A 21,482-nucleotide genomic window follows, 5' to 3' on the forward strand; every position below is an offset into this window, starting at 1 on the left:
CCATAAAGCCACTTTAATACAATGTAGTTGAAATGCTGTACATTTCCAATAATAAAAAAAAGTCAAAATATTTTTAATTTGGGTAGGTAAAGTGTTCATAAAGTCAACATGAAGCATCTAAAATATAATCGAATGATGGCATTTGTGGATCTCTGCATTTAGTTTGAGGATGTGGGCAGGAAATTAAATGGAGTGTCTGCAAGCTTTCTGGGTCCTTTAAAAATGTGTTAGAACACTTAAGTATTTTTTATGATTAAGCAGAGTATTATATCTACTGTCACTTTGTAACTTACAGCTTTCCTTTTCCTCAAAAGATCTAGATCACTAACATGATTTTAATACTTATTCTTCGTGATTCGGGTGGTTTTTGACTCACAAAATGAAACAACAGAGGGAGATAGATATTTTTCTATGATAACCGATAAGAATTTAGAAGGGAGGAGGGGGGTGGTAAGATAGCAGATATACACTGGTGTTTAATAAGGAGCTCATAAACTGAGCAGGAAAGAGGGATGCCCAGTGCCTGAAAACTCCCACCCCCATGGGAAGGGAGGCGATGGCAGGGCCGGTATTGGGGTGCTGGCACTGCCCCACCCTGAAGGGGCCCACACTGGAGCTGCCTGTGGGGAGGAGCAGCAAGAGGGGAGGATGGAGAAGCTGGTAGCCCCGGCTGCGTGGCAGAGGAGGTCTTTGCATTTGCTCATGTGCTGTATGTCTATGGAAAAGACTGTTAAGCTGTCAAATAGTGAACTACCTCGGTAGTTCCCGATGCCGTGATCATGGTTTTGGTCTCGTTTCTTTTAGGTTACCCCTGTTTCAGGCCAGTGCTTTTGCATTTTTGGCCCCTGCTCGAGCCATCCTGTCTTTAGATAAATGGAAATGTAACACCACAGGTAATTGCAGTTATTTCCGCATATGTCATTGGGGTCCTTTAATGCAGGTGATAAAGGGAGGCCTGGACATGCAGCCCCCAGCAGCGTTAAATCCTTTCTGGAATTAGGCACAGAACACACAAACCCACAAACAGCTTAGAATGCTCCAGTCTGTGGATCGTGTCTGTCTCTCTCTTTCTATCCACTCATTCATCCCTAACCCTAAGAGCAAGTAAGGACCAGGAATGACCTCATTTCTCTATGCTAATGAAATTGATTTATATGGGGACGGAATAGAAAAGTATTTGTGCTATTTTTCTGCCTCTCTCTTTCTGTGGATTTTATGACCCACTAGTAATCACTCTCTTTGCTGCGTCAGCATCCCTTCTCTGAAACATCTTTGCTTTTTAAGGATCTGGCTACTGTGGTTTTCTGCAAATGACTTTCATTTCCCTTCCTTAGTGATTGCAAAGATCCTTGAGGAACCCGGTCAGGAAAAGATAGGGAATTTGAGAAAATCAAAGTCAGACCTGTTGTATGCTCAAAATACTGTTACATTTTGAGGTTCTAGGAGCAAAGTTTTCCAGCCTTCATTTCCTTCCTTGCTCCTAGGAGTTACTTGTGACCATGGATTTGATTTAGGAACTGGAAAAGGTCCTCTGTTATCTAGGTTTTTAAAACATCAGTCCAGCAACCTTGCTGTCGGGCACTTCAATTAGCTGCTTGCAAAGGTTGGCTTTTTGCGTGAGGCTGGTACTAGTAACGTGCATCACTTCAGTCAGCTTTTGACAAGTTGGGGAGCTCTCAGTTGATGAATACATTTGTTTAAATTAGCATGGGGGAATCCACCTTTCAGTATAAGCCGTACTGTTGTAGGTTGAATTGTGGGGATGGGTAATGACACAAATATGCTTAAAGCAGGGAGGAAATTCTCCTTAAAGGGTAAAATTAATGTGTCCTGTGAAACATCAGTGTCACTCCAAGAAAACTTTGTTTTTGCTTTTGTTTTCAAGATGTTTCAGTTGCCAATGGAACAGCAGAACTGTTGCACACAGAACACATCTGGTATCCCCGGATCCGAGAGGTAAAAGACGAGTGTTGTGTGCTTGTGGCTTCTTTGTGTTTCTTCTTAGCTTTGATGTTGGTTGCACCCAAGAAATCACAGTTGCTTTTACTTAGCACTTCTTTTCTTTCTCAACTACCAAAGCTTCTATTTCTGTTGATAAGTGGAAATGTAATACCACAGGTAATTGTTGTTAACCTAAATTTAGTTAACATCACTTGAGACTAAAGCATGTGGAAATGCTTTGTTTCTTTTCTCCTGCCGACCCACACAACTGTCCCTTACACTCTCCAGCATAACTTGCTGAGGCTCACAGCTCACTAGAAAGTGCCACAGAGCCAGCAGGATTGTTCGTTCTGACCTCAGTGTTTGCCTGTATTTGTTGAAAAAACTAAAGACATTTGTCTGCCAAAGTGCACTTGAAACAGAACAGTGTGGGGCAGTCCCCAGACTTGAAGAATGGCTTCTAGTTTATTCATATTTCCTGAAACCCGTGAGATCATTCGCCATTTGTTCAGAATTAGCACAGATACGGCTAGTCTGCACAGCAGAAACATTCCTTTAGAATTTTTGTCAGTAACACTATCTTTTAAATATCCTGCCAGGACTCACTCTTTAAAGCCAAGAGTCTTTGTAGTGCTGTATTCCTATAAAGCTGGTTATTTTGAAATGTTGTGTTTCTTAAATGGGAATTAAGAAATTAATTTCATCTGCATCATTTATCAGCAGGAAAGGCAAGTGGGCTTGTGTTCAGTGCCCATCTCTGTTATACTCTTATAGCAATGATGTCATCCTTAAGTGTGCTAGGCCCCAATTAACCCCACTGAAGTTTCTTGTGGGGTCCCAGGGAATTTTCTAGCTATCTCATACCTGTTATATAACATAGTAATTTGTTGCCTTCCAGAGTTAGCAATTGTGGTTGCAGGTGACATTCGGAGTGTTGGACCTACAAGCAGCTCACTCTCACGTCTGTCCCATCTCTTATTCCAGATCCAGGGGGCCATCATCATGTCCTCATTGATAGAAGTGGTCATCGGCCTCCTAGGCCTGCCTGGTGCTCTGCTGAAATACATCGGGCCTCTGACCATAACGCCCACGGTGGCCCTCATTGGCCTCTCTGGTTTCCAGGCAGCAGGGGAAAGAGCTGGGAAGCACTGGGGCATCGCCATGCTGTAAGTGTTCAGAGGCCATTCAAGAGTGCATAGTGAAAACCTCCCCTCCTCCCACCACTGTGGGACAGTCTTTTGGAACATTCAGACTTTAGGAAATTATTTTGTTTAAAAAAGAAAAAAAAGAATGATCTGACAGGTTAAACTTTATTACTTCATGCTAGGAATAGCTGAAGAGATTTTTAGACCCAGGGGTTGGGAAATGACATGTAGTTGAGGTATTCCAAAGATAGACTTGGCAGTGATGTGTAGGAGGGAGGGTTATAAGGTTTTAAACTTTTGTAATGGGGTGAGATGGTGGCGCCATTAGCTCTTGACTTTTGAGGTCATGCCAAGTCTCAAACGCATGAGTTAAAATACCGAGAAGCCAAATCCTTTAGATTCGACTCAAAAACACTTCCAGACTGGCAGAGACAGAGATGTGGCAGGAGGGTTTATTGGCACTGGTGGTGCAACTCAGCTCTCTAGGCTGCACATAGCTGCGCACGCATGGGGAGGCCGTGGTTTCTGCCAGAGTCCTGCTAGTCAGTGATGAGCTGAACCTTTTGCGTAGAACTTCACCTCCATTAAAGATGTCCCTTGCCCCTTCAGGTAATGTCAACATTTTTTATTAGTGAAGACATACAAGACTTTGATAATATTATAAGATTGATGATTAGAGTCATAAAATTCTGTTTACCACAAACAGAGCCCACCTTCTCTTTGTGTGTCTGTAGAGCATATGTAAGAAATGATTATATCGTAGGTAAATGATACCAAGACCCTGGAAATTTACCAACCAGTATTTCTAAAACAAAGTAAATAATAACATAAGAGGATTTTTAATTTTTTTTTTGTGCTTTGAGAATTATTCTGTAATTATTTAATAACAGGCAACATTTGTTGAGTCTTTACTATGCATAAATGCTTTACATAACACTTCTGTATAAGATAAGGTGGCACCTATAGTTATTCCTATGTAATAGCTGAAGAAACAGGCACAAAGATGCAGTGTTACTTGCCCAGAGTCACACAGCTTGTAACTGGCCAAGATGGGTTTCAAAACCCAAGTGGTCCAATGGGAGCATAACTCATTACACTCCGTCTTGCTTCTGTATATTAGAACCTGATGTGCAAATAGTGAATCGTAGCATAATTGTAATCCATACATCATTACAAGTTAAATTAAGGTATGTAAAAATATCCAAGATTGTTCTTAATTTTCTTATTTCACCAAAGGCTGGTTAAAACATTGCCCACACCAGCATGGGTGTGTAAATGTCATATAAGAATGTTCATGCAGTGAAATGCAATACATGCCAAAAAAGGAGAATTTGTGTTTATAACACAGTAAAATTAGAAACCAATAACAAAAGGATGAACAAAAAACTAACTGCTTAGGGCTGGCCCGGTGGCGCACTGCTACAGTGCGCCGCTTGGGAAACATGGCGGCGCTCCCGCCGAGGGTTCGGATCCCACATACAGACTGGCTGCTCACTGGCTGAGCGAGGAGCGGGGGCAACACCGAGGGTTGCGATCCCGTTGCCGGTCCCGGTCCGGTACGGGCGCGACACTGAGGGTTGCAGTCCGTTGCCGGACACGAAAAAAGACAAAAAGGAAAAAAAAAGCGGCGCTCCCGCCGAGGGTTCGGATCCCACATACAGACTGGCTGCTCACTGGCTGAGCGAGGAGCGGGGGCAACACCGAGGGTTGCGATCCCGTTGCCGGTCCCGGTCCGGTACGGGCGCGACACTGAGGGTTGCGATCCGTTGCCGGTCACGAAAAAAGACAAAAAGACAACAACAACAACAACAAAAAAAAACTAACTGCTTAGAGGCTAAAAAAAAATTGTTATAAATAACTCTTAGAGAAGAAATTGAAACTTCACAATGACTGATAATTTGGCATATGATGACAACAGCAGTACTCATCACATGTAGAGGGTAGCCAGAGTTGTTTTCGAGAAAACTCATTACCTTTAAGGCAAATAAAGTACAGATGCTCTTTGACTTAAAATAGTGTAATGTCCAGATAAACCCTTTGTAAGTTGAAAGTGTATTTAATACACCTAACTTACCAGACATCATAGCTTAACCTAGCCTGCTATAAACATGCTCAGAACACTTACATTAGCCTATAGTTGGGAAAAATTATCCAACACACAGCCTATTTTATAACAAAGTTATTATAAAGAATTCTGAGTCAAAATTCGAAGTATGGTTTCTACTGAATACGTATTGCTTTTGCACCATCATGAAGTATAAAAATCATAAATCATGCCATCCTAAGTGCGGGACTATCCGTACGTGAGGAATTTCAGTAGCTAGAAAAACAGGATAAGAAATAAACCTAACAAAAGCAGGAGTAAAGAATAAAGATACAGAAGATATGAAACAAATAGGAGTGATACATCTAAAAGCTGGTCCTTTAGCAGACACTTGGCGCAAGGCTAACGGCTAATAAGATGTGATGAGAATGAGTGTGTATATAGAGGGGTAAATCCTCAGATCCAGGGAAGGCAAGTTATATCTATGCTGCCTGCCCCAAATTTAAAAAGAGAAGTAATAAAATGGTTTTCCAGAAAAGCCTAAGTAACCAAAATTGACTCCTCCTCGCTCTTACCTCCCAATGTTGGGGCTCCTGAGATGGTGATCCTGGGCCTCCTGGCTCCCCCAGGAGCTCATCTTTTCCATAGCCTCCACACACGTCTCTCGTGCTGGAGACATCCGCACAAACCTCTAGCTCAGACCTGCTGACTCCAGACATGTAGATCTAGCCCCACCCTTGCCCTCTCCACTTGCTGCTACACAAGACGTCTCCAACTCTAAGTGAAAAAGCTCCAGACTTTTGATTCCCTCCTTCCCTGCATGCCAGCTCCTTCTGTCTTCCTCCTCTAGGTAAATGGCACAGCCATGCTTCTGGTTGCTTAGGCCAGCAACCCTGGCGTCGCTGTCCCTTCTCCCTTTCCCTTGTTCTCCGCATACAGCCCATCATTCTCTTCTGCCTCCAGGGCAAATCCTGAATCTGTTTTCCTCTCTGGGCTTCACTGCCACCACCCTCACAAGGCTCCCCCTCGGCTGTGCAGTCCTCACTGGTCTCCAGCTTCTCTCCTTCTCGCTTCCTGTCCATTCTCAGTCCTGTAAAATGTCAGCCATGCATGCTTTCCCTACCTCCTCCTCTCTTCTCTCCTTTTGTTCATTTTGTTTGTTTTTAGTGGCCTGCTGGTATAGAGATTTGAACCCTTAACCTTGGTGTTTTAACACCAATCAACTAAGCTAACTGGCCAGCCCTGTGTTCTCTTCTTTTGAGACTCCAATTAGACACAAGCTAGAATTCTGGAAGATTTTAGGGCAGTTCATGGTCCCAGTGTCTGAAACCTCACCTGCTGCCCCTTGGTGGGTTTGCTAACATCTCTTGGGCTGGGCACTCGGAGCCCTTTCTCTCTGGAAACTCAGGCATGCAGCGGTGGGAAATGATCTCGAAGTATTTCCCAGATGCCTTTCCTCCACTCACTCGTGCTTGTCTCTTTCTGGACTTTCCAGGATGTTGGACCTCCTGGACTCTTCCTCTACTTTCCTCTCTTGTTTTCCATCTTTTTGTCTTTTATTCTCTATTTGTGGGAATTTTCCTGAGCTTTCCCTTTAATCCTTCTTTTGAGCTTTTCATCTCTGCTCTCATTTTTAAAATTTTTCCAAGAGCTCTTTGTCCTTAGGATGTCAGCTCTGCGAGGGCAGGGCCTCTGCTCAGGGCCAGTCAGCTTGGCATCCCCAGCACCTGGTCCACCTGTTGCAGAGCAGGCGCCCAGTAAGAAGTTGTGGATTACCAAGGGAAGTGCGGGAAGCAGAGTAAACCCATGACCATGGGAACAGTCAAGAATGTTCTTGAACGGCTTGGATCCCTAAAAGAAGCCCTGGACCCAAATAGTTAGACATTGATTGTATTAAATCTTCAAGGAAGAGAGAATTTCTGCACTGTTTAAACTGTTCTAGAGCTTTGAGAAAGGAGGAAACTTCCAAGTCAGTTTTGTCTTAATGGCAAATCCTGACTGAGCTAATACGAAAGGAGAACCACAGGCTATCATTTTCCTTCCTTGGGTTGTGTAATGAGAAGCCCCGAACTGATCTGCAGTCTTTGGGTATGTCCCACACAGAGGTTTTGTCTTAATGGCAAATCCTGACTGAGCTAATACGAAAGGAGAACCACAGGCTATCATTTTCCTTCTTTGGGTTGTGTAATGAGAAGCCCCGAACTGATCTGCAGTCTTTGGGTATGTCCCACACAGAGTTTTGAGTTCAGCATCTTTCTCTACTGTAAGGCTTTTTACAATCTTTTAAAATGCCAGTGTGCGAAAGACTCTTCCCAGAAAAGGACCTTAGTATTCAGCCCTGCCCATACGTTATTTATTTATTTATTTATTTTTAATTTTTTTCCTTTTTGTCTTTTTTTACTGACCGGTAACGGGATCGCAACCCTCGGTGNAACCCTTGGCGGGAGCGCCACCGCGCTCCCAAGCAGCGCACTCTCCAGTGCGCCACCGGGCTGGCCCGTAATTTATTATTTTTTTATTTTATTTTTTTGTCTTTTTTCGTGTCTGGCAATGGACCGCAACCCTCAGTGTTGCGCCCGTACCGGACCGGGACCGGCAACGGGATCGCAACCCTCGGTGTTGCGCCTGCACCTCGCTCAGCCAGTGAGCAGGAACCGGTCTGTATGTGGGATCTGAATCCTCGGCGGGAGCGCCACCACACTCCCAAGCGGCGCACTGTAGCAGTGCGCCACCGGGCCGGCCCCGTAATTTATTTTTTTAATGACACATCTATAAGCATGTCTTGGAAGAATGTTCCTTGGAACATTATTTGGGAAAATACTGCTATAGACAGTACAATGAGAGAATGGTGTGTTATGTGTTATTTCAGAAATTCAAGTATGATTAAATATTAGAAAATTTATTAAAATCCAGCATGGCTCCATGGTAGATTTTGTTAAGTTTTTACTAATAAAAACCATGCTGACAGTTTTCCTAAACAAAACAAAACAAAACGCTTTTTTTTTTTTATTATGAAATTCAGTCTACATCTCTGAAGCAAACTGTTAGCAATGTGATAATAGAAGGGTCTCACATGAATAAGGTTAAAAATGCCTCAAATGTGCCTCAAAAATGTCTTTAATGGACTCAAATCAGGACTGTCTGTTGAAATCAGCAACCAAGATGAGCATGTTTACTATGACTGGTATCATTTAAAGTTGTTCTGAATGTGCTAGCCAATGCATAAGACAAGAAAATAAAACAATAAGGATCAATACCAGAAACGTCAAGGAGAAAGGAATGATGATTTGCCTTTATAGGAATTAAATACATTCCAGAGCTTCATAAATAATACTGTGGTCCCGGGACAGCGATAGACATTGGTAGAGCAGAGTAGGAGGGATGGAAACCAAACCAAAAAAAAAAAATATTTAGTAGAAGATAGCAATCATTTGAAATCAGTAGGGAATGAAATCACTTGAAATCAGTGGGGAATTTTGTAAGAAAAATTAGATAACTTTTTGGAAAAAAGCTAGAATCCTAGTTTATATCAAATGATATTTCAATTGTGAATTAAAGACTTAAATATAGAAAATAAAACCATAAAGGTGGTAGAAGTAAACCTACGTAAATATTTAATCATAAAGTAGGGAAGACTTTCGTAAAGCAGGTATTGAAAAGAGAATGGCTGATAGATTTTACTATTGATGCACTTAAAACACATATCAAAAACCACTGAGGGCTGGCCTGGTGGCGCACTTGGTAGAGTGCGGCGCTTGGAAGTGCGGTGGCGCTCCCGCTGAGGGTTCGGATCCCATATAGAGACTGGTCCGCTCACTGGTTGAGCGCGGTGCGGGCGCGACACCGAGGGTTGCGATCCCGTTGCCGGTCGCGGTACAGGCGCGACACTTAGGGTTGCGATCCTGTTACAGGTCATGAAAAAAGACAAAAAGGAAAAGAAAAACAAAAAAAAACCCCACTGAAACTGAATTAAAAATGAATCTTGGGAAACGTTTACAAAAATTTTATAGGAAAGATTTATGTTCCCAATTCATAGTTTTACTAATTTAAAAGAGAGAATCCCAGTGAAGTATGGATGGAAGGACATGATGTGAATGGGTGTTAAAGCAACAAAGGAAATACAAATAAGCTAATCAATGTGTCTGTACAGACATGGGTTCCAGAGTCACACCAGTAGAGATGGAGTTTAGAGACATTCCCAGAGGAGGTTAAATGTGGCAAATTAGTGGCTGCCATTTTTAGCATAATGCATAAGTCCTTGGTAGCTTGATAGGAACTGTTTTTCCTGGGAAAAATTTATTTTTTATTTACTTTTCTTATGGAAAAGTTCAAACCTATTCAAAAGTAGAGAGAATAGTATAATGAACCCCCACATACCATCACCAAACACTCAAGAACAGACTCATTTTATCTGTACCCCACCATTTCTCAGCCCCCTCCAACTCATTTAAATTCTAATCATTTGGAATTTAGCAGTAAACAGACAAATCTAAAGTCAGAGTAGTCTCCTACCTCCTTCTCTTTCAAAAAAATCCTCTTGATTGTTGACTAGTAAACTGTTTATCTTTCTATATTTTTATATTTTTATGCCAATAAACACAAAGATATGCACACATGCAGCTTTAACATCATATTACTTTGTAAGCTGTTTTTCACCCCAACCATTTGTTGGGCTTACCTTTCCAAGACAGTATGTTTAGATTGGTCTCATTCTTTGCAGAGCTGCACAGTGTTAAATATAAGTATGAATAGTCCATAATTTATCCATCCGTTCCCCAGTTGATACTCATGCATGTTGTTTAAAATACTTGCTATTAGAAACAATGCTGAAATTTGTATCCTCATGAATACAGAAAAAATATTGAAATAAGTGATGATACAATCTTTTTCATTGATGCAATTGGTAGGGATTTAAAAGTATGATAAGACCCCATGTTGCAGTGAGTAGCAAATGGACATTCTTGGTCTCTGGGTGGGATTATGCAGTTATTTATGTTGTTTTTGATATCATACAGTTATGGGAATTGTTAAAACACCTGTTAGGAAGCAGCATGTACAGTATAATCCCAATCTGGGTTAGATAATGACCTGTTCATGCCCCAAGGACAAGGATGATGGCAGTTAGTCTGTTTCCTCTGACCCCGATGCATGGCAGCTAGTGAATATCCAGAAAGCCATTCGAAATAGACCAAAATGTTATGTGGTTTTATTTCCTGATAGGGGGATTTGAGTGATCTTCAAGGTTTTGTCTCTTTCTTAAAATTTTCCTACAATTTAGTATGCATTACTTGTATGATATTAAAGTAAAAGAAAGGTCAGCAAAAAAGCCAAATATAAACATGAGGTGGGAAGCACCCAGGATAATAGACGGTACTCTAGGCTGAGGATGTAGGGCAAAGACCCTTGTCCCTACTCTACTGGGTCAAGGCATGTGAACATAGGCACACCCCCACCTCTGAGCCTCTTCTCCTGCCTGTCTGTCGTGGGAGTGCCTGCCCCACCTGCTACACAGGTATATTTGAGGATAAAAGTAAACTGGAAGTAGATGGGTCTTAAGAGTGTTCATCTGTCCAATGTGCTCACTTAATTTGAGTTGCTAGACTTGGGCCTAAGACCTGGGTAGCTTTCTGTCGTGCAAGGGTAGTGCAAGCCAGAAGCAAAGCCAGTCTCAGGACCCAGACCAAGCTCCCAGAGTAGATGAAGGTTATAACTTTTAGGGATCTAGCTACAGGAGCTTTTATGTATTTAACAAGGGGACTGGGTTATTTCTATGCATATTCAAGGATGGGCCTGCACGCGCAATGCGACATGTATGTTACATGTGACCCATGTTCTTCTGGGAATGGAGATTTAAGCATTAAAATGAAAGGGGGTTGACCTTATGTCATTGAAAGTTAAAGTTAGGGGCAGTGTCATGCATAAACTCCCTGGCGTGGCCCAAACTGGTTTGGTTTAATTGGCCGTTTGGCCTCAGTTTCTATCAATCACTTTCTCATTCAGTCAGAATTATTGAATTTCTTGCTCAGTTAGAATTGTTCAGTCAGAATTGTTGGGAGGGAAAGAGAATGACTGATTAGGGAGAGAAAGAAATTAAGGGGGTAGCTCTTAATCAAAGAGGAGTATGAGTTTGGTAGCTCTCACCTCCTCATGTTCTGTGTGTGTCCCCTGTCCCCTCTTAAATGTGCTTTGAAAAGTGAGCACCACAATGCAGGTGGGTGTTGCCTGAAATAATGATAACAACAATAGCAGATTTGGGCTTTTTTGGATCTCATGGTATTCACTTTGAAACAAATAAGTAGCCTTTTTTTTTCTCCCCCATGTGGGTCTAAGTTTAAAATATGCCAGTTTTAGTACTCCTCATTGCCATATTTGTTAAACTTCACTATCTCAGAGGAATTGAAATAACTTGGGCACCATGTGTATTCTCAACCTTGAACTGGTACTGGCAGAGACCCCCACTGGAACACCAGTTCACCGAAGTGCTGAGTAGCCAGGGAGACCTGTGGAGCAGCACAGGCCTGCTCTCCAGCTGGGCTGCAGTCCGTACCTCTTTAGGAATGTGACAATGAAGCTGCACTTGACCACTGTCGATGGAGCTAATAAATCCTTCTCAGCAGTTGGAACTGTGCCCAGGAATAATTAAGTTTAGCTTTGACTGCCAACTCTACCTCAGGTTGTAAGTGAAAGAGTGAATGAGTCCACGTGGAGGATTAGACACATCATTGGGCTATTAGATACATCATGGTGTGCCTTTATTGTTTCGGGGTTGAGTAATTCCACCCAGGAGGATGGGAAGTGGTCCCACACCTACCAACCATGAGGATCACCAGACGTATGATCCTGCTGCAGGGAGACCACCGCCTGTCACTACTCCTGTAGTGCTTGGTGCGTGTCACTTAGGAACTTGAGGCTCAAGGGAGAGGGACCTGTGCAGCCAGCCCAGGCATCTCTGTCTTATGACCGGCGTGTTGGTAGTTTAGAGCTCAGCTTGTAGAGCTAGACGCCCAGCCCCATCACATCACCCTCGCAGTGTGATCTTGCATCTCCGGTTTTGTCTCTGTAAAAGGGGCTGATCCTGAATACCACCCATGAGGCTGAGGCAACTCACGGGAAGACCTCAGCATGATGTCTTGTGCACACAGACCTTTCAGGAATATTACTAATACTGAATTCTACCCATACAGTTTTCTTAAACATTGGTGTTTTACTTCTTGCTTTTTAAAAGTAATTCATGCTCATTGTAAGTAAATCAGAAAATATAGAAAAGTAGCAAAAACAAATCATATCACCACCCAAAGTCAGTCCCTGTGAGCATTTTGGATCATGTCCTTCTCACATGTTTGTGCATGTGTGTGCAGTAGTTTCTTGGTTTGCTTTATAGGTAATTCGTAGTTGTAATTATTCTGTGCTATATCTTCTATCTGGCATCTTTCTCCCTCACATAATGTGAGCTCCTCCTGTCAATGTGTACATTCTCTCTGTTCTCTTATTCTACTTAGGAAAATTTATCCAGAACATTTACACTGCAATTTCATTCTGTTATCAAGAAATGCTAGGTAAATGGGTTGTAACATCTCCAAAATGGTATTTCCAAAAGATAATGATTTCCTAAATAGTACTTAAGAGAACTAGCCTCTTTCTAGGTAAATGAATTCAACACATGTAGTCAATTTTGCCACTGAAGCTTTGAGTATTATTTTAAAACACAGACATAACAGCCTTTAACCTAATTTATTTATTTTTTTTCCCTTCTCAGGACAATTTTCCTAGTATTACTGTTTTCTCAATATGCCAGAAATGTTAAATTTCCTCTTCCTATTTACAAATCCAAGAAAGGGTGGACCGCATACAAGTTGCAGCTTTTCAAAATGTTCCCTGTGAGTAATGGACTTTTTTCCCCCTGACAATATTGCCTTTGGTTCATACATAAAATGTTTATGTGAAGGGAGGGTTTTCAGCAAGCCCTCCTGGGGCAGGACCCTGTCTGTGCGGTGATATCAGGGTACTAATGACCACCCAAATCATCATGGACTTAAAGTTTAGAAGCAGTAGAAGGTTCCAGTTCTGAAATTGGAGCACATCCTTTTAGCAGTGCTGGAGAAGGAGGAGATTGTCCTTGGGACTAAGTGAGATCTGACTCCATGTGGCCTCTGCAGGCATGATGTCCATTCTTATTTTACTACCAGACTTTGGAAGGGTTAAAGTAAATTTACCTGTGTAAAACTGCTCTCTTGCCCTCCAATTTCATTCAAGGAGTAGATCTGCAAAGTACTGACCACCGTGGGTCCTGGGGTGTGGTGTTCAGACTGTAGAAAGGTGTGTGATTTGCTAACAACCACTAGCTTTGTTGGGCTGACAGCTTTTCCCCTCAACCACTTCAGATAATCCTGGCCATCCTTGTGTCCTGGCTGCTCTGCTTCATCTTCACGGTGACAGATGTCTTCCCTCCTGACAGCACAAAGTACGGCTTCTACGCTCGCACAGATGCCAGGCAGGGCGTGCTACTGGTAGCCCCGTGGTTTAAGGTTCCATACCCATGTAAGTATTCTCGTGTCTAGAGGGGTTAGGAGCCCAGAAAGGCCCAATTTTTAGGGGTTGGAAGTTGGCAGAGTTGGCATAAAGCTTAGTTAGCAGCACGAAAAGCCTTCTTTGTCCCAGAATGTCTCCTGAAGGTCTCGCCATTCTGGTTATTAGAGGATTAGACAGCATTTTCCCCAGAAGGCAATGATTAACACACACAGACTAATCAGCTCCCTTCTCCAATTAACTGATTGGCTTTTTTGGCTCTGCTAGGATGAAATCCCAAATGAGGGGTCTCTTTGCTGCTTTGAGCTCTGGTGGCCAGGATTTGAGGGCATCTGCTTAGAAAGGCAAATACAGGGCTGCTTGGTACCAGATCTGCCAAATTGAGAAAGGTTTGGAAATTAGAAAGCAAACTGCTCGAGCATGGCGGGATTTATATAATCTTTTAATGAGTAGCCATAATCTTTTAAATTTGGTCACAGCTGTAGAGGTAAACTGAAAATCACAAATGGCCGGAGAATGGATCTTTGGCTATAATTTGTGTGTTGGGTAACTCTCAGGGGAAGATAATATGATCCACAGCTGAGGTATCACCTGGATTCACATGTAACATTTCTACCTCCTGACTCCAAAAGTGACTTGTATGAACCCAGTGGTGGTTGTTATATGCCTCATTGTTCTATTGTGAAGACTCTATTCCCAGCATTTGAGGTTTTTATTAGAATTGAAGCCTGAGCTTTGTCAGGTTGAGCTAATTTATTCCCCCGTTTAGCTGTCTTATTTTCATATTTTATAAAGACAAGAAGAAAAAGCAAAAAAAGCCAAGAATATTAAGGTTGGGTCAGAGATGACTCCTCTAAGCATGTTGCATGATGATGATATTGGCAGTTGTTCCTGTTGTTCTTGATATGTTTTATGAAAGCTTCGTAAAGTTTAGTCTTTCCAAAATAACATTGTCATCAGATCATGTGGTCTGATTGTATATTTATATACACCTCTTCTTTTCCCTAAAAAGAATGTGCATGGTTCACGAACATACCTATAATCTGAGATGGAATGAGATTAAAAATCACATGGTGAGGCAGTCAAGGAGAGGCACAGGTGGCTCCTTGTGTGAGCACCAGCAGGACATGGTATGGGTCATCCAGGAGAAGCAGCTGCTCATGTGCTGAAACCAGAGAGATTTCCTGCAGGGACCTCGAGCCATGCATGAGGAGGCAGGACTTAAAGGACAGGGCAGTTCACCAGCTCCTGGCAGTCAGAAGTTGTCGTTCAGAGGTGCCCTACACGTTCTCTTACTGCCATCAACAACACCCAGTGCTCTGTTCACTAAGTCACACCTGCTCGTGCATAGCCCCTGAAGACCCTGCAGGAAATCTCCCTGCTGTAAAATAACAAAATAAAAGGTTCTACTTAAAAAGAAAGATGAAATAACAGATTTAAGAAGGAAGACTGGTAGCCAACAAGGTTTTATTTATATCTAAAGGAAAGGATCAAAATAACAACCCACTCCCCCCCACCAAATTAAGACACTAAAATGAAACCATAGTTCTGTAACAGTAACATGGTAGCAGCATAAAAGCTTATTTAGAAAAAGCAAAATGTTGGTTGGTTAAGAAGGCCTCAGAGTGAGAAACATTCATTCCAAGACAACCCGGAGATGAGATGTTGACCCAGCATGGTATTGATGGACAGAGAACGTGCCACATCCCATCTGTGGACCTGTATACCTTGCACCTCTGATCAAGGGCTGCCTCTGCATTTCCTCACTGCTCCCTCAGGGTAGAACAGCCCCAGGCAGGAGCACTTCTACCCCCAGACACACTCCAGGCACATCCTGCACATCTTACCTTATGTGTCATTCTTCTTTTCCCAAATGTGTGGTTGCTCCCCATTACCTATGACCCATCGCCCAGGCCCCTCTAGATGGCTTATAGAGTCGTTCCCCTCTCACCCACTGCTGTTCATGAGCCCTCTGCTTCCACCAGAATGCCCTTTCCACTCGCTGTCTCCCTCTCCAGACCCTCCACATCCTTCGGGGGGCACCTCCGTTTCCACCTCCTCCTCCTCCAATCCTTCCCTGGACAGGGACTGACTTTGCCTTTTCCTGGCTTCCTCACTTATACTTTTGTGACCTGCGCTCAGCTTGCTTCCCTTTGAGTTTGAACCATTACACTGTTCTGGATCTTTCGGAGTGTCCTGTTGTTCCTCAAGCTACATTGTAGGCTCCGGCATGGGAGACCATGTTTTATCCATCATTCATTTCCCATTGTGGTTTATGCTGGGTGGTTGTATTATAGCTAACAGTTCACGGGAGGAAGGACTAGCCACTTTATAAAAGGAGTCTGTTCATCCTAACAGTGGAAAAGACTCATGCGATTCTTTATTAAATAAGGTCTGTGGCTTTCAATATGCAAATAGATATACTTTTTTTTTTTAAAGATGACCGGTAAGGAGATCTTAACCTTTGACTTGGAGTTGTCAGCACCACACTCAGCCAGTGAGCCAACCGGTCATCCCTATATAGGATCCGAACCCGTGGCCTTGGTGTTATTAGCACCGCGCTCTCCCAAGTGAGCCATGGGCCAGCCCTCAAATAGATATACTTTTAAAGAAAAAAAAATCCAGTGAAGGATTAAGTAAGTCCACATACTTAAAATGAAACTACAATGGGACTTCTCTTTGCTTTCTTAAATGAAACTAATTTTTTTTTTCTTCCTTTTTTGTCTTTTTTACTGACCGGTAACGGGATCACAACCCTCGGTGTCGCGCCCGTACCAGCCCGTACCAGGGACCGGCAACAGGATCGCAACCCTCGGTGTTGCACCCACACCGCGCTCAGCCAGTGAGCAGGAACCCGTCTCCACATGGGATCCGAACCCTCGGCGGGAGCGCCACCACGCTCCCAAGCGGGGCACTTCTCCAGTGCGCCACTGGGCCGGCCCATGAAACTAATTTTTTTATAACATGGTTTATGATTTACTTAAAAAAGAAGTACCTGTAATACTTACATAGTAGAGAAGGGTTAACTGTTAGGATTTAAATCTACCTGGTGATTTTTACTGCTTTTTCATTCGATGCTACCCTCTGGGCAAGATAACTGCTTTTTTGTACCATGCTCTGCTTAAATCCCTTTCATATGAATTTCTATCCCAACACAGCAGGCCATGTGAAATTGTTAACAGATACTAAGCATGACTTTGAAGCAGGGAGAGAAGCAACTGTATCTCCCAGCCAAGCAATTTCTTCTTTTAAATAAAGATGCAAGGGCCGGCCCCATGGCACACTCGGGAGAGTGTGGCGCTGGGAGCGTTGCGGCCCTGGGAGCATAGCAGCCCTGGGAGCATAGCGATGCTCCCGCCACGGGTTCGGATCCCATATAGGAGTGGCCCACTGGCTGAGCGCGGTGTGGGCGACGCCACACCAAGGGTTGCGATCCCCTTACCGGTCACGAAAAAGACAAAAATAAAATAAAATAAAATAAATAAATAAAGATGCAGAGCAGATCAATCCTCGTTATGGCCATCTTCATCAGACTCAGTATCTCTTCCCAGGCATCTGGTGTATTGATGATTAAGATTTAAAAATAAACAGTTTTCATAAGCTTCAAAATCCAAGTGGATCTTGTAGAGTCCTGAGGTTCTGAGTGGCCCGACGTCCTGGTATCTTTTGCCTGCCCCTCTAGCAAAGGGAATGAGGCTCTCATGGTGGTTTTCCTCCCTCAGTTCAGTGGGGCCTGCCCACCGTCTCTGCAGCTGGCGTCATCGGCATGCTCAGTGCGGTCGTCGCCAGCATTATTGAGTCTATCGGTGACTACTACGCCTGTGCCCGGCTGTCCTGTGCCCCACCGCCTCCCATCCATGCAATAAACAGGTATGTTCCCAAGAGGACAAGTTCCCCATGGGGTCTGGAGCCTGCTTACTTTGGTCTTTGGTTTAGGTAAGCTTGGAGAGGAAACTTAGAGTCTCAGCGGCCAGCAGGAGGACTAGTTATTGGCTGTTTATCCTTGGACAAGTCACTGCCCTCATCTGCTGCCCTTTTCCTCATCTGCGACAGAGAGCAGAATTACTGCCCTTCCTTGCTCACAGTGACAATCAAACGTGATCCTCTCTGTGCGACCACTTCAAACCTTAAAACAAATGCCAGGCATTGTCCTTGTTGTCTGCATGGTTTTGTGGCATTTTGATATATGTGTCTATTTCAATTTTCTGTTGTCTTTTTTGCCCAAGTCTTTTTTTTTTTTTTTTTTTTAAATATAAACTCAACTTTTAGATTCTTTGGAGTAAAATAGGCTCTACAGGGTTATTTCTGAGTTGCAAAACTTTTGTTTTTTCCCTGTATTCCCCTGTTCAATCTTAGCTGCTGTAATCAGACAGAAAGCACAAGGGCACTTTTTTCTTGCATGTGTAGTTTTGCCCAAGTTTTTTTTTTTTTTTTTTTTTTAAATATAAACTCAACTTTTAGATTCTTTGGAGTAAAATAGGCTCTACAGGGTTATTTCTGAGTTGCAAAACTTTTGTTTTTTCCCTGTATTCCCCTGTTCAATCTTAGCTGCTGTAATCAGACAGAAAGCACAAGGGCACTTTTTTCTTGCATGTGTAGTGGACACCTTAGCACCAGACAGTGGCTGCTCCAGTTCTGTCAAATTGATGCATTCCAGTTGTTCTTAAGGGTAGGTGCTGTGTAATCTATTCACAATTACAATTCCTATGAATAGGGATAGGAAGATCAGGAATAAATGAAAACTGCAGGATCTAGAGGTTTATGAGCTGTGGGTTTATGCTCCCAAATACTTGGTCTTTAGCTTCTGGAAGCTGATAGGGAATTGACCCTAAGGGGGCTACAGAGAAAAGAAAATAGCTCAGATCACCCACAGTTCCCCAACTGGCTTCTGCCTCTCCAAATTCTGTGTGTTGAGATCAAGGGGCTGGTTCTTAGCATGTCTTGCATTGGTTCTGTTGGGGTTTTCCAGTCCTAGTTTTTACATCTTTCTCTAGTGGAGCTGCTATATATGATTAACTTTCTTATTTATCGATTCTTTTAAAAGTTTCAATGTTTACAAAATTGCAAAACATTTCCTTTCTAATGAAACTGGATTTTAAAGTAAAGGATTAAATCAATATGTTTTATTTGTCTTAGACTCCAACAGATGGCTTTATTTTCTGGCTAAAAGTAATGAGTAAGAAAATCTATCTATAATGTGTGATTTAGGTGCTTCTTAAAATTGAAGAAGCATGGGGGATCCTGTTAAAATGTAGATTCTGCTTCAGCAGGTCTGTACTGGGGCCTGAGAGTCTGCATTTCTAACCGCATTTCCCAGGGGATGCGGAAGCTGCAGGTCTGTGGACCACACTTTTTTGGGTTGCAAACGTTTAGAGCGTATTTGAGTGCTTCCCCCATTGAATGAATGTTTCTCTTTCCCCCATCCCTTTACATTTTAGGGGGATTTTCGTGGAGGGTCTCTCCTGTGTTCTCGATGGCATATTTGGTACTGGGAATGGCTCTACTTCATCCAGCCCCAACATTGGAGTTTTGGGAATTACAAAGGTACAAACGTTTTCTAATGGTTGGGCCTCTAAGCATTCATCCATTTTACTGATCGGTCTGACCACTGTGAGTTCTAAAAAGAAGGGTCTCTGATTTCCGAGGTCAACTTCTCCCCCATCTACTTTTTGTTCTTTGGTAGGTCTTTGGAATGGCCTACTTGGAGGTCTCTCCTCCCTTGGCTGGCCTGGGTGGGGAGGCACTCAGGTGCTATCATTCCTTCGTGCGGTTTGCAAATATTGATTAAGCACCGACTCTTTACCAGGCTTCTGTTCTAGGCACTTGGGATGTATCAGTGAATAAAAGGTGGGTTTTACATTCCAGCAAGGGAGGACGATCAGCAATAAGCACAATGAGTCAGTGGATGATACAGTATGTCGGCCAGTAATAAGTATTGGGGAGAAAACATGGACAGGGTGGGGGGATTGGGAGAGGGCAGTTAAGTGTTACATAGGGGCCAGGCCTCATTGAGAAAGTGACCTTGACGAGGACCTGAAGGCTAGAGGAAGGAGCCTGGGGAAGAGGGTTCCAGACAGGGATATGGCCAGTACAGAGCCCCATCCTGGGAGTGGAAGGTCAGCAAGGAGGCCAGTGGGCAGGAGCAGAGCAAAGTAGGTATGGGGAGCAGTAAGGGCAGGTGAAGTCTGCCAGGTAGCACAGGCCTGTAGGCAGTCACAGACACTGAGTGGAAGGGGGTGCTGCAGGGAGCAGTTTCCTACGATGAGAGCAGACCATGGGGAAGGGGGGAGGTAGAAACAGGAGACTAATTTGGGAGGTGTCACTGGTTCTAGATGAGAGATGATACCACTCACTAGAGAAAATCCATTCTATGTTGAAGAATTAAAGTATTTTTCAAACCTTAGCAGCAGAATCCTTCTCTTTTAAATAAAATGTGATGTGGAGTCTAGCAGATAAGTCACAATGAATCACTCAGTGTAGCAGGGCCTGGGTCTGCAGTCCTACCCACTTGCCTCTCCTCCCCACCCCACCCCCAAACACTTAAACCTGGGGCTGCCCCACCCCAAAGTCCGGTTTCCATAAAAAGGAGCCTGCTCCCAGGCCTTTCAACTTTATTACTAGCAAATAAACTTTATATCCTATTGCCTTAGGCCAAGGAGTGCAGTTTGCCAGGGTGTTAAGAAATGCAGCTCGACCCACAGGGCATTGTATGTTGTGCAACTAGACACTGTTGTAACTGGTTCTCCATCCTTGATGGCCCGTATGACTCACCAGTCTCCTCACCTGAGGACTTTGGGGTGAGCCCGGAAACCTTCTAGAACTGTTTGACCTCTGAAAAATTGTAAAATTTCCAAAGAAATCTTACCCCCAGTTCCATGCAAGATTCTATAACCAGATGAAAGCAAACCACATACTAAGCTTGATTACTTTTGATTACAAGTCCAGGTGAGAGGGAGCTGCGTGCATGCACATGCACGCGTGGCTGTTTGTTCGTTATCCCTATGTCGGCAGGGCCGTGCCAGAGCTCAGCTTCAGGTGTGCTGATGGCCCTTTCTGCTGCCTGTTGCTCCTGGTGCAGGGCGGGTGAGAGAGGGCTGCCTGATGGGCACTTCCTCCAGCACCATTGCTGGGGCCCTACCACTGCCCACGGTGAGCAGCAAGTGCTGAGCACAGAGAGCTCAGGGAAAGGTCTGATGGGCACAGAATGGGGCATAAACCAGCCACTTCTCAGCCAGTTTGCTGCCAGGATCCTGTAGACATATAACTAATCCTGAATAAGACAGTCATAAAACTGTTGTAGATGGAGGCACGCTTAGGTTTGCAAGACAGTTAACAAGCCACCTCTTTCTGCACCCTTTTAAAATACATCATCACGGAACATAGCCAAGGTCACTCCAAGATCCCTGAAGGGAGTTAGCGCTTTAAAGTTCCCTTCTGGTTTGGGGATTAATTATCTTTATTAAATTTATTAAAATTTGAGTGGTGCCAGCTTATTTGGAAAAGGCACCCTGCCAGCACTTTTTAATGAGCTTACTGATTTTCCCTCTAAATTCCTTTGGGCCCAGCCACTGGAGCCACTTCCTTGAGGCCAAGGCGGCATCTAGTCCTGGGCAGAGTGTCAGCCCTGGAATCTGTTCTGCATCACCCTGAATCACAAGACTTGATTCCACAAGAAGAGGGGTATAATCGAGGTCACCTACATAGCCACCTTGGAACGGGGAAGTGGGGCTTGAGCAGAAATTTCTCTGTGGCCTGAGCCCTGCAGCTGATGGGAAGACCCCTGGCCAGGAGAAAGGAGGCTCAAGTTCTATGCCGTATTTTGTCCC

At 43.6% G+C, this 21,482-nt stretch overlaps 1 protein-coding gene across 2 annotated transcripts in view; it reads left to right on the forward strand.

The window, feature by feature from the left end:
- The window catches only part of SLC23A2 (solute carrier family 23 (ascorbic acid transporter), member 2), an 86,346-nt gene that overhangs the window by 50,737 nt on the left and 14,127 nt on the right, over positions 1 to 21,482 (forward strand). For both annotated transcript variants that reach the window (XM_008578951.1, XM_008578950.1), the window contains exons 6-12: positions 805 to 893; positions 1,886 to 1,956; positions 2,926 to 3,107; positions 12,887 to 13,007; positions 13,512 to 13,668; positions 17,379 to 17,526; positions 19,095 to 19,200. In XM_008578951.1, coding sequence (XP_008577173.1) covers positions 805 to 893; positions 1,886 to 1,956; positions 2,926 to 3,107; positions 12,887 to 13,007; positions 13,512 to 13,668; positions 17,379 to 17,526; positions 19,095 to 19,200 — 874 coding nt within the window. The remainder of the gene's footprint in view (positions 1 to 804; positions 894 to 1,885; positions 1,957 to 2,925; positions 3,108 to 12,886; positions 13,008 to 13,511; positions 13,669 to 17,378; positions 17,527 to 19,094; positions 19,201 to 21,482) is intronic.

Source organism: Galeopterus variegatus, unplaced genomic scaffold, assembly GCF_000696425.1.
Source record: "Galeopterus variegatus unplaced genomic scaffold, G_variegatus-3.0.2 Scaffold1789, whole genome shotgun sequence".
Lineage (NCBI taxonomy): Eukaryota > Metazoa > Chordata > Mammalia > Dermoptera > Cynocephalidae > Galeopterus > Galeopterus variegatus.